General features: G+C 39.3%; 1 protein-coding gene across 2 annotated transcripts in view; it reads right to left on the bottom strand.

The window, feature by feature from the left end:
• Positions 1–17,318, bottom strand: part of gnal (guanine nucleotide binding protein (G protein), alpha activating activity polypeptide, olfactory type) — a 46,119-nt gene that overhangs the window by 20,629 nt on the left and 8,172 nt on the right. The window contains exons 1-5 of one of the 2 annotated variants that reach the window (XM_040142695.1): positions 13,731–14,530; positions 13,366–13,438; positions 12,499–12,553; positions 12,192–12,311; positions 4,338–4,435 (exon numbers count right to left, since the gene is read on the bottom strand). In XM_040142695.1, the coding sequence (XP_039998629.1) occupies positions 4,338–4,435; positions 12,192–12,311; positions 12,499–12,553; positions 13,366–13,438; positions 13,731–13,869 (485 nt within the window). In that variant the 5' untranslated portion in view covers positions 13,870–14,530. Of the gene's footprint in view, positions 1–4,337; positions 4,436–12,191; positions 12,312–12,498; positions 12,554–13,365; positions 13,439–13,730; positions 14,531–17,318 lie in introns of those variants that run through there. The other variant, XM_040142694.1, reaches the window with a different exon arrangement.

Genomic DNA, 17,318 nt, shown 5'->3' on the forward strand with positions numbered 1-17,318 from the left:
TCAATCAACTTATCAACTAGTCAATTAATTTCGCAAGTTATAATGAACGATCAGCTAAGTTTTTTTCAACATTCATCATTCTTCTCATCATATAGCAGCGAGTCCATGTTAAATTCAATCATAAGCTGGCAAATTAATTGTTTCTCATCAGTTTCAGTTATTTCATAGTGCCAAACACTGAAAGCATATTGCTAAACTACAATTACCACAATGCATTGTGCCATAGGTAAATAGTATGTTGTTTCTTAAACACTCAGTCGTCCTTTGACTCGAACTGATCAAAGTGAGGCTTCAGTTGGCCACTCAATATGTTTTGGAGGCAAAAAGCAATTTAAATAACAAAAAATATAATTTAAAAAAAACAAGTTTACAGCATGTAAAGCAAAGTTCAGCCCTATCCTGCTCCTGTACCTATCCCAGCATCAGCTCTACCTCTGTCCCAGGCCTCATTCTCATGCAGGAATAAACCCCAGCTGTATCGCTCAGCTGTTTCATAGCCTCAGTTACATTCCCAGACTCTATCTCCATCCAGGGCAGCTCTCCTCTGGCCCAGTCCCTGCTGCTGTAGCCTGGCATCCCAGCCAGAGCACACACCAACACAGAGCCAGCTTCATCCCAGCCCAAACAGCATCTAATGCTGGACAACAATCAACCACTATATTTAGAAATACCTTAGTATATGAATTGTGTCATGAATTGTGTCATATTTGCTGGGGGACTTTAAAAAAAAAAAAAAAAATCACCACAGAAAAAAGAAAAAAGTGAGAGGCCTGGGAGTTCAGATTTGCGTGTGAAAAAGTGTTTGATTTTGCCGTTGACACATCCAAGGCATTGCAATGGAATAAGCCCACTGTGGCTGAAAATAGCTCATAATCAATCAACTGGCAGACACATATCTGTGCTCTTAAAACGTATAAATGTGCAATGCAGAGGGCAGATCAATGGGTGACAGGATTCCAAAAGCATCGATATGGACATGCTCTTTGGCATAACAAGCACTCGCCATCGGCCCATACTTATTTCCTGTGCCTTTGTCCAATGGGTCGTCCAGCATTGGGCCGGCTGGAAAAAATTTCTGCCAGTTGAGCAAGGTCTGTGAAGGACAACACAGATGAAATGGCAGACGTATATGATCTGCCTTTACAAAGTATAAAAATGACGTATGGCTATATCCAACCAAAATGTCTTCCCCTTCGATCTGACAGTGATTTCATGGCAATTTATCTATTGTCTTACAATGTTAGCATTTTAGGTTGCTGCCTGTTGATCTGTTCCTCCCACAAACAGCAACATGCAGGCCAACTTCCTCTTTAATTGACTCTCAGCATGACTGAAAGCACTCTTATCATATTTTTGTGATCCCAGACATAGCCTACGAAACAAACACAATTCTGTTGAAGCTCAGTACATAAAATAAGAGAAGGCAGGTGTGGAGAACAAAATAAAAGATGAAGTGAAAACATCCTGGACTGACTAGAGGAAGACAGGACAAGATCCGACCATTATAGTCAAAAATGTGTTTTCTGAACTTAGAGGACTAGCCAAAACAACACAACAGACATTCACCAAACAATATTAATGCCAAAATACCAAAAATTTGTTTAATACTCCAAACTTATGAACTCTGCTCACTTCCTTTCAACCCAGTTGGCTGCTGAGACCGTCTGCCAGTGTTTCACTACTTCCAGGATAGTGATCGGGAACAGTTAGTGTAGATAAGTGGTCATAACAACAATAGGTGTGTGTGTGTCTGTCTCTGTCTGTCTGTGTGTCTGTCTCTGTCTGTCTGTGTGTCTGTCTCTGTCTGTCTGTGTGTCTCTGTCTGTTTGTCTGTCTGTCTGTGGTCCTTTACGCAGGGTTTGCTGCCATGTAGGACAGACTATCTATGATTGCCCTTCATGCAAAGAGTTCATACAGAGGTTAAAACAGAGAGGAAGTAAGTGAGAAGTTGTGTAGTCTGACAAATTCCAGACATCAATCAGACAAATGACACTTACATACTTTTTTTTGTTTCTACAGAACTGTGAGATTACAAAATAATATGCAAATGTAAAAACCTGATCTTTCCTGATATAAAAATCATGGCGGGTATTGAGTTGCTATGTCTTTCCTATCATTGAAAACAGATTGATTTTTTACATTCAAGATTTTGAATTTTTATGCTGTTTTCTAGTTAATTCGCAGCACTAAATCACATATACACTTTACTGCAGACAGGAATGAGCACCTGAGCAACAAAAACACAAACACTATCATACAACTGAACTGCCATTCAAGTTGGAAAAACACAAAACGCCTGAACTGAAATCACAGTTTGTATACTTGTACACTAAACCCCATGAAGCTGTAACTTATTATCATTATTTGTCTACTTTACACACCACTAAAATTATGATTTATTGTCCAAACATACAACTGCTCACCAGCTGTTAACCAGTCAGATAGGCGGTGATTTGAGGATAACATGAAGGGCAGGAGAAAGAAGCAATCAAATGGCCAAAAAAAATGAATAATATCAAAAGAGGAGGAGACTGAAAAGAGAGAGGACTATTGGAACTTAAAAGAAATGATTAAGCATCAGCCATTTGGCAGTATTTTGGATGGAGAAGAAAAAAATGTTGCCTGTTGCAACATAAGAGCAGACAGAGGAGTACAAAAAGCACAGCGACCAAGTTCAAAAGCAATACAGACCCTCTAAAACCAGAAAAGTCACATATAAACCAGCACCGCTCAACTTATATACTGTATACTTTTCACTGTCTTCATGTCACTCTGTTAATGTTTACTCATGTCACAGGACAGCTGTATTTTCAGCGCTTCAGACAGTTGCAAGCCTCAGTGGCTTAAGTTATTACAATTATCAATCAAATTATTGAAATCAGATTATTGTAACAAGGATGTAAAAAAGATTTAAAATGTTCATGATTCTTCGTGATTATGTGGTATCAATATGGTACTGGAACATTTACTGAATTAAACACAAGATGCTTTTTTGCATACTGTGCAGTCGTACTCCACAAAAACAGACAGAGCCGCAAAGACAAATACAGGCCTTGGACTGTAACAGCTCCACCTTACAGATTCATGTGACTCTCCAACCATCACCTGACTATCTCTCTCCTTTCTATGGAAGCTGCTTTCAGGCTGGGCAACCAGGGAGGACTTGACCCGAAGTCAAATTTATGTTCAAGGAACGGAAGATATTCAGGAAAAGAGTACAGAGCCTGTTTGTCTACGTGCTATACCATCTTTAAAACAGCTCAACTCTACACCCATGTAACATGGGCTCACAGATCACTGACAACAAGACAATATTCCCAGTCACTGATAAAGTGTGCCTTTGACCGAACCCTGAGAGATAAAGGGAGCCAACGTTCGGGGTGGGAGGGGACAACTCCCAGTGGGCTGCACTCCTGAGTCTGTACCATGTGCATGTCCTCATATTTACATGTGAATCCAGAGGTGAGTCAGAGAGGAAGCAGAAGGAGAGCACTGTAATCAGTGAATCACTTTGCATATCCAAACTTCCTTTTACAGGCAACAGAGGGCCCCTCCGTTGTGTTCAACCAGCACCCTATGGTGGCCCAAGGTACTGTAGGAGCCTTCCAAACAATCTGGGGCACCGTGCAAAGAGGCATCAGTTTCTGCACCTTGCCACACTGCAGTTATCAGGATTTCATAACTACGGTATCTAAAGTACAATTGTATTAAGAAAAACTTTAAACTGGTGGTAGCCTAAATCAAATCATGACCCACATAGCTTTTGTCCAGCCAGACACACTGAAATTTAGTCTGTTAACTCCATAGGTAGACTGTTTCCACCCTCAACAATGAAATGATAAAATACTTACTTTAACTACAGGATCATTACAGCTTTATCGACAAAAAGTACATCAATACGATTCCAATGAATTCAACAGTTGGATATTTTAATACATGCCAGAGCAGGCTTTGCATATTGCCGCGGTAAAGGTCAAACATGCAGACATGAGAAGATATAAGTATAATTTTCCAAAGAACGAATACAACTTTCGCTTGCCTTGCCACACCCAGAGTAAACATATCTCTGCCATATTCATGTATGACATAACACCAGCACATACTGCAGAGCTTTCACCTCAAACACGACAAAGAGGACAGACGGAGCAGGGATGTGACAATAGTTTATAGGCTGCAAAAGTAAACCAGCTCACTTATCCTCCTCTCAATATCTCATAGCTGCACCAGTAACTGAGTACATACAATAAAGCATGTACTTAGGAACAATCTTTTGTAATCCTCTAAGTATCCAAAGCTCAAAATCATACCACAAATTATATTTTAAAGTTTGAACTCACTATTGTGCGCAGTCGATGAGCTGGTACTCATTGGACCTCTCAAAGCATGCCTTCACTCCTTCATCATCCCACAGCTTCTTTGCATGATCAAAGAACTCCTGAGGAAAAAGAAAAAAAAATCATTAAGAAACAAACATCAGACAATAACATATCCTGGAAAACATAAAGAGTTCAAGTACAGTGACCTGTGGAAAGGTCAGGGGCCTTGGAGTCATATGCACACTGTTAAAGCAGACACTGCAAAATGAACAGAGACAAACACACTGCACATACTCAGACATTTTGACTGAGGGAAAACCCATCTAAACTTTCTTCATGAACATATATTAGTCTCTCATTTGAGCACAATTATTTATCACATTTGCTTAAGTAATGTATGACTCCTGGAAGTGTAATATAGGATATTTTCTAGCGTGTTAGGTTGTATTTAAAAAGGATTTTACTGGAATTCATTTACCCCACTGCCACAGCACATGTTGAAGTATATAAAAAAAATATTAAAAAAAAAAAAGAGTTACCCAAAAACAGTGCCCGTATGTGTACTCATGCAGTCCTACACACAAATGCCTAAACCATGCACCCTTCATTGCCAGTATGAATGTCTGTGTTACCTCAGCAATCACTTTGCTTATAAAGAAAATACAGGTAAGAACAGGTCTTTCAAATGTTGGATAACTTACTGCTAAGTAGTCTTTTACTACTACTAAAGTCCCCAAACTATTAGAAATCCAGAATGTGTCCTTTACATATTTGACTTAATTTCGTTGAAACATCTACAATAGGTGGATGCCTGAACAAGCCAACAAACCGAAAGGGAATATTCAGAGCCCATTTTGTGTAAACATCTATCAAGAAAGTGATCATGCTCGTGCACATTGTTTCTCAACTATACCAAGTACCAGACTTTACAGTTGCATACTGTATAGTACATACACACTTCTGCCCAGAACAACCACTGTCTTCTACTGTTGGTGACAGGGTCCCAAGAATTGTTTTGCTCAAGCTGCACCGCCAGCAGGAGCAGAAAAACTAGTATAATTTTCCAGACAAACAGGCACCGGGCATAAGGACTGCGTGCAGCTTCCTGGAGTTTGTCAGGTTTAGTACGATCAAGCCTATATACCCACATGAACCTGCGATACACTAACACCCATGCTTAAAGAACCCATCTGGCAACCTGTGCAGGACACACTGCACAACACTGCTGGCAAGAAAAACCTGAAATTGTTGTTTTTACATTTCTGTTTGTGTGTGGATTAAACAAACAAGATATAACGCCTTCACTAGTGAGCTTTAAAGTTGTTAGTAGGCATTTCACTGTGGACAGAGCCAGGCTAGCTGTTTGTCCCTGCCACCAGGCTTTATGTTAAGCTAAGCAAAGCTAACCACATTCCATCTCCAGCGCCATACTTGATGCACTGACATGAGACTGATATCATTCTCGGAGAAAAAAAAAAAAAAACATATATCTGAAAATGTTGAAATATTTCTTTCAATATTACAGAAGTCATTAAATTAATAATAACTACTTGTACCGTCATTTTTCACGTAAAATTGCCTTAAATTTGATGGCTCCACATTCTCAAATGTGAGAGTTTGATGCTTTTCTTGGTTTTAAATTATAGTAAAATAAATGTTTTTGTGTTTCAAACCGTTTGTCAGATAAAACGAGATATTTAATGACATCACCTTCTGCTATAGGAAACTAATAGATATTTTTCACTGCTGATGTTTTTCTATATCACATGATTGATCCATTAATTGAGAAAATAACTGGCAGATTAATTGATAGTGAAAATAGTCTTTAGTTGCAGCCTTACTGTACCCCTCTCTGAGCTGTAGCAGACGGAAGGGATTCGAGTTTCTCATTCACTTCCTTGATACAGGTTTATCCAGCAGTTCCTGAATTCAAACTCATGACTTTCTGGTCACAAGCTCTCTTCTCTAAATCCTACATTAAAGCAACAAAGGTGGTACACTTGGATGCTATATCTTAACTGTGATTAAATTCAAATAACACTATTGAATAAAAACAGAAGAAGTCACTAACATCTCATTACATTACATATATACAAATATAGCCAGCACTCCTACTGTGCAAAATCTATCCATAGGCCCAATGGTTTAAATAACTATACATAGTCTCAGTGCTTCAGCTGACTTCCTGCTCGTGGACAATGGGGAGCATTATGAGGGAAACTCATCTTATCAATGACTTTGAGACATTTCCCAGGACTCTCTGTATGCCCTAAACAAAGATGATTGGGCTAATATCCCTCGTCGCCTCCTGCGCACATGTCTTTCAGATGGGCTCCTCCTCTAGCCTGGAACCACCACATGACTCTCTGCACTCATCACTGGCTCTGCACTCTGACTGGGGAGAGGGTGAAAGTAGCCCCGAACCAGAGAGAGAGAGCGAGAAGGAGCCTGATAAATGATCACATGCTCCGGGAGAGCTCCTCTCGGCAGATCCGGTGATTGAGTTCAACATGGAGGAAATCCACTGATCCAGTCCACAGAGAAAGTCTCAGAGAGAGAGAGACAGACACGTTATATTTGTTTACCTTTTTTTTTGGTTACAGATGAATATAGGCTCACTCTTCAGGTATAAGTCAGGAATAACCTAAACACTATGATGCTAATATTTTATCTGTAAGAGCGGTCATACATTATTTTCAATTTAACAACCACGGTTCAGTTTCTGAACATAGACATACAACATAGCATTTTACCTGCTGCACCAAACTCTTGACTAACATAGAAAATGGGTCCATATTTGCTTTCTTGCCTGTATTTGCTTCCATTTCTGTTACAGTCAAACTTTAAACACCCACCTCAACTAATATCAATAAGATTCAACAGTGCTGATTACATTCTTCTGCTATTAGTTCTGGCAAAATTTTTTCACCGGCAGACACTGAGGGGCTTGAAAACCCAAAGAAGGGCCCGACGACGCTGGCAAGCATTGAGACTTGATGCAGGGAGGACGAGGGGTAGAGGGTGGAAGGGGCAGAGGAGGGAGGGAAAAAAAAAAAAAAAAAAAGGAGAGTATGGTCCTCAGGGCTCTTTTCCACAGAGGCGTGTGACACTGGGCCTTTGAATAAATGCAGTGTGTGCTGCAGTGCCCTACAGAGGAACTGATAACACAGAAAGAGACCAGGAGGGAATTTGCTTTAACACAAGCTTTTTTAACTCTTTCCTCTGCTCTTCCCAGTCCACCTCCACTCCAACAAACAGCCATGAGATGCTGATTCTCTGGCAGCTCTGCTAGGGCCGATTCTCAGTCCAGTCTTAGTTGTGATGTTGATCAAGTTGGGTGTGTGTGATGTAATATTTTACTTGAATCACACAGGTCAGGCTGACACACAGAACAAAATGGCCTGAATCTGATTCAGCTTAGCAAAACAAAGTTGTGGAGCAAATGGCTTGCATCTTCAGTGGCAAGGGGACACTGGAATTTCTTTGGGTCAAGTTTTGAAGGGACCTTTGGCCTTAGAGCAAAATGTACAGCAATAGCCACTAACCTCAAATCCATCCATACATAGCCAGCCAGACAAGCAGCTAGCTCCTCTGTAAACCATCATCATCTCATTTATTGGATTTGAATAGAATATCTCTGTGAGATAACAGTCAACCAGCACAGAGAGACCTGACTTTCATGGGTTACCTCAGTTAAAGAGTACAGACAAATTTAGCTAAATAAAGAGCGCAAAAACAAAAGGAGAGAGGGAGCGACTGTTCATCCTGTTCATCTTTCATAACATGGTTCCAAAAACGGAGCAGCCCTCCATGCCACCCTTTGCCCCAGATCACAGATCCTCAACTAATCAATTGCAGGAAAAACAAACTTCTAGGACTCAAGCTCTTCATCACGAGGAAATCACTAAGAAGCTAACACCAAGGGAATGCTACAGAGGTGTTACCCTTCACAGCTGTAGTGGAGAGCAGAAGAAGCACAAATCAGGTCATGTTCTCTGATAGATAGTCATAATCACGGGTGGGCCTGTAAACTGACATCAGACAAAATTAAATAAAGTTACACACTCACTGGTAATCGGTGATGTGCACAAATTTAGCTACGGTTTAAAACTTAAACAATTCATCAGTACAGTAATTCTGCACCCAAACACAAAAGTGGATCAGTTCAACAAAGGGTGGGGCTGGACATAGTATGAAGCTCACCAGAGAAATGTAACAACAGATTGTAATTCATACCTCGAAGCAAAGAGCAAACTTTTGTGGACCTTATCCTTGTCTTTTTGTCGGCGTGTATACAAGGAACATTAACAGGTCTCAAATGCTACTCAGTATTTACAGTGACCTGCTTGTTTTAGCATCAAATGGAGAACATTATATGTAGGCTTTAACATGTCTGATGGAGGGAAAGCTATGTGGTGCAAAACAGGGGCCGGGGCTCATTTGAATTTGCTCCACTTCAGTTGACAACACTGTCGGGTGGCTAGCATAGCTACTGCAGTGGCATTTGTTTCCATTTGCATAGACGTCCATTTGTATCTGTGCTTTTTTTTTTTCCATGGGCTTTCTCTTATCCCCAAGTTACTGTAGGAAAAAGTTTTTGAAAAAGAATGCTTTGATGATAAAGACTAAAGGCCATCAAAACTAAGCATGTTGATTAGCATAGAGAACAAGTGGAAACTATTGTCTTACAAAGGTTGAAAAACTCATGAAAATGCATTCAAATCTAATTTTTAAAATTTGAAACAAAAATGTATCCTAAATTTATTCAGTGTAGCTCACATGTTCAGGCCCATACTGTTCCTTTTGACTTGACTCACCAAAAAACTGATCATTTAACTTGCCAAAAAGATATTTCACACCATCTAGACAGCAGAGTGTCAACAGAAATCTTATCATTTTATATCAACAAACAAAAACCATACAGTAAGAAATCCATTGCTTAAGAGAAGCGACACCAACTTCACTACCAATAACATCTTCAAAAGATCATGACATGACCAGGGCTCTGCTGCTTGTCACCTTCTTATTTGAATAAAACAGACACATCGCACCACAACATTGTTCTCTCTCAGACTCACTTTTCGTGACTGGAAAAACCTTACTACGCTGTCACATCAAATGACCATTGGATAACTGATAACCAGTATATAATACCCGCTATACAGAGTATTGCTATATAATTTGGTAAAAAACTTAATGATCATTATTGCAATAAACATCAACAACACAGATTGGACTGTTCACAGTGACACAGCAGTATAATACACATTTATCATGGCAGAATGTAGCGAACACAATGTTTACTCAGCCAAGACAGAAAGAAAACAACAATAATGGTCAGTGATTTTAACCATTAACACACCTGTAATATATACTATATACCTTTACTCTGTGCACTAGCCAAGAGTGCCTGAAGAACTTTCTTATCTGTGTCCAAAGTTTTCAGATTCTACCTCAAAAAAATGTGAGGAACAGAAAACTATTAGAATTAGCTGAGAATGGTTTTAAAGAGTAGCAGCCAAAAAAAGCAAGCTTAATGGCTAAAACAATTAGCTGTCTAATCAACAAGGCGATAGACAGAAGGTGAACTGCAACAGTTTTGAGAATCAATAAATCATCCAAGCCACTTCTCAAGCAAAAAAAAAAAAAAAAAAAAAAAAAAAAACAGTTGCTGGTTCTAACTTCTCAAATGTGAAGATTTGCTATTTTTTTTAAATATCTAATATGATTATAAATTGAATTATCTTTGGTTTTTGGACTGTTAGTTGGCCAAAACAAGACATTTGAATACATCCCCATGGACTATAGGAAGCAGTCAAAGACATTAAATCACTATTTTCTTACATTTTATTGACTAAAACATTTACCAAGACAACAATCGGCAGTTTAATTGATAATAAAAATAACTACAATAGTTGAAGCCCTTGAGAAAATTTCATACTAGTACATGCTGAGCTATTACCATTACTCTCTCCACCTAAACTTATACAGCAAATCATTCAGGAAAATGTAGGAAGATTATTGTCTACTTCTTCTCACGCATTGTAATACCTTGTCACAAAACAACTACTAAAATAAATATCATTGCAACATCATTTTTCTCGAAGGCTGGCATTCCCCTTAAGATTAGAAATGAATGAACTCTGGTTCACCATGACATCATCTGTCCAAAAAGTTTCCAGGTAAAATGTGCTTCCACTTTTCAAAACGGCGCCAACAGGTGAAAGCCACAGGTTACTGATTGGCCGTGTTCCTGCGCTGTCGTATTGGATATCATGCCTGGTGGCACTAAGTGACAATGTAGTGGTGACACTGACGGCACAAGTGAAGCCTGAGACTGATGACAAGCACAGACACTCCAAACAGAGCCATGTTGTTCCCGTTGGCCTGGCTGGGCCTGGGAACTCAAGCCGGCTCTCCCCATGGCCCCGGCCCTCACACAACACAACAGCGCAGCAGCACACACCACTGCTGGCCGGTTAACACTCTCACTGTGGGCCCTGTCAGGAAATGAACACCCAAATCCTTTTAATGGATATTCCCAAGATGTGCGACTAAATAATAGGTTGCTGAGAGGGATCCTGAGAAACATCATGCTAAGATTTAAAGTAGCAATGCGAGAGAATACTACTGTAAGGATAAAGCATAGCAATATTTTGATGGCATGGATTAGACTTGAGGACTGCAAGAACCAAAAATAACCATTGAGTTCCCAGTCAACAAGGCCTCAGTATTAGCCAAACTTTGAGGTCTTGTTGGAAAAGTCATACACTATATGATAGCAAGAGCTCAAAACTACCCATGAAATTGATCCCACTTCATCTTATTTTAAATGGCCCAAGGTAACATATTCAGATGTCTTGTTTTGTCTGACCAACAGTCCAAAACTAAAAGACATTCAGTTTACAATAATATAAAACAAGAAAGGAAGCAAATCCTCACATCGGGAAAGTTGGAACTAGGGAATCTCTGCCATTTTTGCTTTTAAAATTACTTAGAATTTCTAAATGATCAAAACTGTTGCTCAATATTTTCTTGTCAATCTACTAATTCCATAATCGTTTCAGATCTAAAAACAAAGTGTTGCTATATAGCAAAACAACAGCTGAAACTTTAAAATTGCTTGGTAACGCAGTTCAAACGTGATGAAAATATGAATCATTGTCAACTCCAGTACATCAACACACCGAAAGAAGACTAACCTAATAATATGTTCACATAAAAGTGCACTAATAAAATAAAAATCAAAGCCTCCATGAGTTTATCTATAGCTCTGTATTAATTTGTCATTCCTGTTTGGTGGTGCTACACAACCGGTGTCAAACAAGGAACACTTTCAAAATTATGTAAAACATTATCTACATTTCCAACACATGACCTCGCGCTATTGAATGGCTGATCACACACTCAAAAGAATCACATGTGCTGTAACTTGCATTCAAATCCACATACAGTACATCAGATTTGGCTCTGACGTTGGAATCAAACCATTAAAAAGCACTTGACACCGTTGATTGTCATTTTCATGCTTAACTTCCAAAGGGAAAGACAATACCTTTAGCTTTGGTTTGCCCCACCATGTCTTAAAAAGGAGTAAATTAAAGTAAAAAGGCGATACTAGGCCTATCACTGCAAAATCATATCTGACACCCCTGAGCTGTATCACAAAGATCAACATCAGTGGCCATAAAAACAGCAAATGCTCTCATCATATACGATCAAACACCTACGCAAACACAAACACACATTAAGAAAGACCAAAAAAATAAATAAATAAAACATATACCATTTTAGCCCGTCTTTATCTCTCACACACATATTCACATCTGTAAACACACATCCGCTCTCACAAAAAAAAAAGAATGAACATCTTACCTGTGAATAGTCAAAGTCAGATAGAGGTGCTATGCTTTTGATGTATTCAATTCTGAATTGGTCCTCTGGGTTGGCTAGCGGGACAGGGGGTATTAAAGTGCTCATCGCAGACACTATAGTCTACAAAGCAGAAGTTGTGGGAGAAAACAAAAAACAAGCATTAAGCAGGATGAGTACAAAAAAAAAAAAAAAAAAAAAACTGATCGTAAGCCTGTATAATAATCAGTGAAATGGGATTGCAGTGGGATTCAGTGTAACAACAGAGACATTGAGCACATTTGGGGCAAGCAATACAGATAAAACTCACCACTATGGCATCCTTCACGTTTTTCCGAATATCTTGGATTTTCTGTTTCTTTTCTCTGCATTGGGACAGAACAGATGTGTAAGGCAGCAGTTACGAAAACATGACCCACAGCAGATAACAAAAGATCTATCAGCAAGGTATGGTAGGACAGGGGTTACTGCCAGGTTACACTGTATTTTAATACATTAATACATACAGTACAGGTGTCGAGGCCGGGAATATATGTGCCAGTGGAGGACAGGTAACGGTGAAATGCAAGATGGGGTTCATTAAAATGCAAAAGTAAAGGGATATGATGTGCCTTAGTCAAGATTTTTCAGATTTTTTAATCTTAATAATGCAAGATCATGCCTCCTATCCTCTAAAATCTATCCTCAGCTTCAAAAATACTCAATGTATATATAAAGAAGATTTTTATACAGATACAGGAGTCTGACATGTACTAGGCCTGTTTAAAACAGACCACTGGTATGATCAATGCCATGCAAGGCCTTGCAGCAAAACAAATCATCAATAGGCCTGCGTCGATCACAACCTTTCACCCTCTCACATGAAACAGGAAACAGTGAATTATTTGGCATCTGTGTGTCACTGAGATCCTCACGTATGATAACTGTACATGTACACGAAAAGGAGGAAAAAAAAGGAGAGCGAGAGAGAGAGAGAGAGAAAGAGGGGAAAGATATTAGCTGCTTTGCATGGGATACTGGGCCCAACAGGCGCTGCAGTGCCTGGGGAAAATCCATCCACAGGCTGTATTCTGGCCCCGACAGTGTTATCCATTATGAGGGAAGCCATAAAAAAGCATTAATATAAATTCTGAGCCGTTAATGTGGCTGTTTAAGAAGTGTACTGAACGGCACTCACTCCGCGTTGAAGCCGTTGACGTGTAGAATCCTCATCTGCTTCACAATGGTGCTTTTTCCGGACTCTCCCGCACCTTCGAAAATAGACCAAAAAAATACACAAAAATATCACCAAATGACCACAAATTGGGACATCCTGGTTAGCGTAAAGCGCCCCCCCCCTCCCCTCCCTTCCCCTTCCACAAAATATGTTTTGGAAATGAAGCCAGTTAATTGTAGGCTCTGGTGGAGCTTCGCTTCCATCAATATCCACCCCCATGACATATTATTGCAAGCGCTGTCAAATGGGGCTACGTGTTCGGTAAACGAAAGGGATTACGGTTAGCTTACATTTCACATAGCCTGTCACATATAAATCAGCCTTACCCAGTAATAAGAGCCTGTGTGTGGCTTTATAAGCTTGTCTTTCCTTTTGCAACTGTTTTTCTATCTTTTTATTAGCCTCTCGTTGTGCCTTTTCGTCGATGCGTTGATCTTCAGTCTTGCTGTTGCCCAAACAACCCATCTTCCGTCGCCCTAACCCTTCCTTGTGGAATCGTAAAAAAATATATATATATATAAAAAATAACACCAGGGATGATATTGTGGTTTAAAATAACACAGAAAGGAGTCTACTGTAAAATAAAAAAAAGGGGGAAAAAATCTCTGCGAGGCTTCTCCGTCGGAGGGAGGAATACGTTCCCCGTTACAATTCCGCTTTAGCCGCAGCCAACCGTCATCCAAACCGCCTGTTAGTTTACAAACCGACGAAGAATGACGACTCGGTTAAACGGAGAAATACCCCCCCAAAAAATACATATAAATAAGGAGCGAGAGAGAGAGGGTTTTCAATTTCTGGGAATCCAGTCAACTGTTCCTATCGCGTCTCCAACCCCTCTCTTCTCTCCGTATTTTTTTCTATCTGAATTTCTATCAGTATTTCTGTCTCTTTAACTCAGCACTGCCTCTCTCTGTGGCACCAGGAAGTAGCCGTGGACCGTGGAGGAGGAGGTGGAAAACAAACCTCCGTTAAACTGTAACATTAACGACCCGCACTGATATAGCATTTTATAACTTGTGTGGCAAAGGGCGAGGAGCCATCAAACTAATCGGCAAAAGTGGTGGAAACCCGGTCGCTTCTCTGCTGGTTTACAGAGGGGCTGGGTCTCCTCTTCTTCTGCTTCTGCTTCTTCTTCTTCTTCTTCTGCTTCTTCTTCTTCTTCTCTTTCTTCTTTTTTTCTTCTTTTTTTTCTTCTTCTTCTTCTTCTTCTCCCCTTCTCCTCTTCTCCTCCTTCTTGTTCTTCTCCTTCTTGTTCTTCTCCTTCTTCTTCTTCTTCTTCTTCTTCTCCTCCTTCTTCCCCCTCTTCTTCTTCTTCTTCTTCTTCTCTTCCTTCTTCTTCTTCTTCGTCTTCTTCTTCTTCTTCTTCGTCGTCTTCTTCGTCTTCTTCCTCTTCGTCTTGTTGGCCTCCAGTCAGAGAGGTGGCCCTGACCCAAACTGGCAACCCATTTACAGTGTGTGTGTGTGTGTGTGTGTGTGTGTGTGTGTGTGTGTGTGTGTGTGTGTGTGTGGGCTGGGCTTTACCTATCTCTGTGCTTTTTACACTAAAATAAATCGGGGAACCATCGTGGTAGTCCTGAGCAGTGGTGGAAGAAGTTTTTGGCCCTTTTACTTAGGTAAAAGCAGCACAACCACAGTCTAAAATACTCCATTGAAGTACCAGTTCTGCATTCTAATCTGTGATCTATAGGACAGTTTCATGGCTGTCAAAAGGAGCCTAAAATAGACACACATCAGGTGAGAGTCACAATTTTTCCTGCAGTGGTGGAGTAAAATACTCAGATCTTCTACTTAAGTAAATGTAGCGGTACTACAGTGTAAAAATACTCCGTTACAAGTACTTTATTCAAATTTTGACTTAACTAAAAGGAAGTATTATCAGCAAAATCTACTTTAAGTATCAAAATTAAAAGTACTCATTACACACTAGTGATGGCTGTCAGTTATATTGTATTATTGTATATTATTAGGTTATTATTCTTATTTCTTAATAAATGTGTAAGAAGCCATTTAGTGTTGTAGCTGTTTGAGGTGGAGATCATTGTAACTACTTAATATATTCTTGGGTAGTTAAATAATACAGTGCTTTATACTTTATAAACTGATCACATGTTTTGAATGTAAAATCTATAGCTGTGAAATAAATGAAGTGCAGAACAAGCGCAATATTTCCTTCTGAAATGTCGTGAGGTAGAATACCTCAAAATTACACGTCAATGCAGTACTTGAGTAAATGTACTTAGTTACTTTCCACCACTGGTTTACTATACATAAAGAAATTGTGATTGTAACGTTAATTTAGCATAAATGTCTGTACTGCACTCCGAGGAGGGATATTAATTTTGGAAATCAGTCATTTGTTCAAAAATATTTATCTTTAGCATGACTTATTTGCAAAAGTACGGCAAGACAAGTGTGTTAAGTCTTTCCCAAAACTGATTGTATGTTTTGAGTGTAAAATCTTAATCTGCAAAGGAAATCTAGTTGTGAAGAAATGTAGTGGAGAACGAGTACAATATTTTTGTCTAAAATGTAGTAAAGTTAAAATTATTCCTAAGTGCGGTACTTGAATAATGTACAGAGTTACTTTCCACCACTGCTTTACTCTACATAAAGAAATTGCAATTGTGACATGTTAATTTTGCATAGATGTCTGTACTGCTCAAGAGGAAATTGCCAAGGAGGGATATCATTTTTGGAAAACAGTGGCCCCAATCAGCCGCCTTTTTTGTGAGCATTATACTGACGTTAAACTAGTCCCAGTGTTGGAAAGTAACTAAGTACATATACTGAAGTATTGCACTTTAATACAATTTTAAGGCATTTATACTTTACTTAAGTCATTCTGTGATTGTTCATACTTCTACTTCACTACATTTCAGAGGAAAATATTGTATCTAAATATTGTATATAAGCCATTGCTCGGGTAGACTTTGCATCCTGCAAACCCTCAACAAAAGGTGGCTCGGATTCAGTTCTTTATCTGCTTAAGAACCCTTGAGCAAAACCCCGAGCCCCCAAATTTAACTGGCCAACTGCAAGCACTGGCCAGAGCCTGAAACCATCATTTCCTTTGCTCAATTAACAAAACATATCAAATCATACAAAATATCAGGGCAAAAGTATGGAGTTATTTGATATACGCAGGCTATCATCTTACTGTAGAACTGTAGTGGTACCATAGGAAATAAAAATAAAGTTTGATTAGGTCACCATACAGTCATCACTGAGCCTACACCAATAAGAGGCAACATATTATAGCAATACCTTTGGCATAAAAAAGAAATCCTGTTTAGTGTGATAAGGTTTTACTCCGTATTAAGCACATTGTCAGTCTTATAGTGATGTTTTCATGGGGAATCAGTTAATATGCTTGTTTCGCATATGCCCCACTTGTGCAAATAAAACTGAATATTGAACATAATTTTTTGTTTTTTTTTAACATTTTCACGTGGTGTGAACACACTGCAGACCCACTTTGGTCGGCTCTGTTACGACTTACCAACTTTTTACCTCCCAAAGACAACTAAGTACTGTAAATTCACCTCTTCAAATTACAGATCACTACTGTGCCTCACATAACACTTAGTATATTGTCACAGACAAATAAATCCTCTTTGTATGCTTTTGAAACAGAATGAAGTTGTATCTCCAAAATTTTCTAAAAACATGGAACAGGTACTACATTGTCTGGCGAATGAAGTTACTGTTATGACATGAAGGAGGAAACAGAAAAACTGTCACTGTTGTGACATTTATGTTTAGCTTGCTGTGGCTTCCTCTCAACCAAACCAAAATGGGGTGTGGATTTGTTAAGGTTTGACTTTTCACTATCCAGCCCTGCACTTTACATTTAGACTACCCTCGTGTTATTTGTAGCTAACAGTGGCACTAACATTACTGCCGCCCTGTCAGTG

The sequence above is a fragment of the Xiphias gladius genome, chromosome 14, assembly GCF_016859285.1.
Source record: "Xiphias gladius isolate SHS-SW01 ecotype Sanya breed wild chromosome 14, ASM1685928v1, whole genome shotgun sequence".
Taxonomy (NCBI): domain Eukaryota; kingdom Metazoa; phylum Chordata; class Actinopteri; order Istiophoriformes; family Xiphiidae; genus Xiphias; species Xiphias gladius.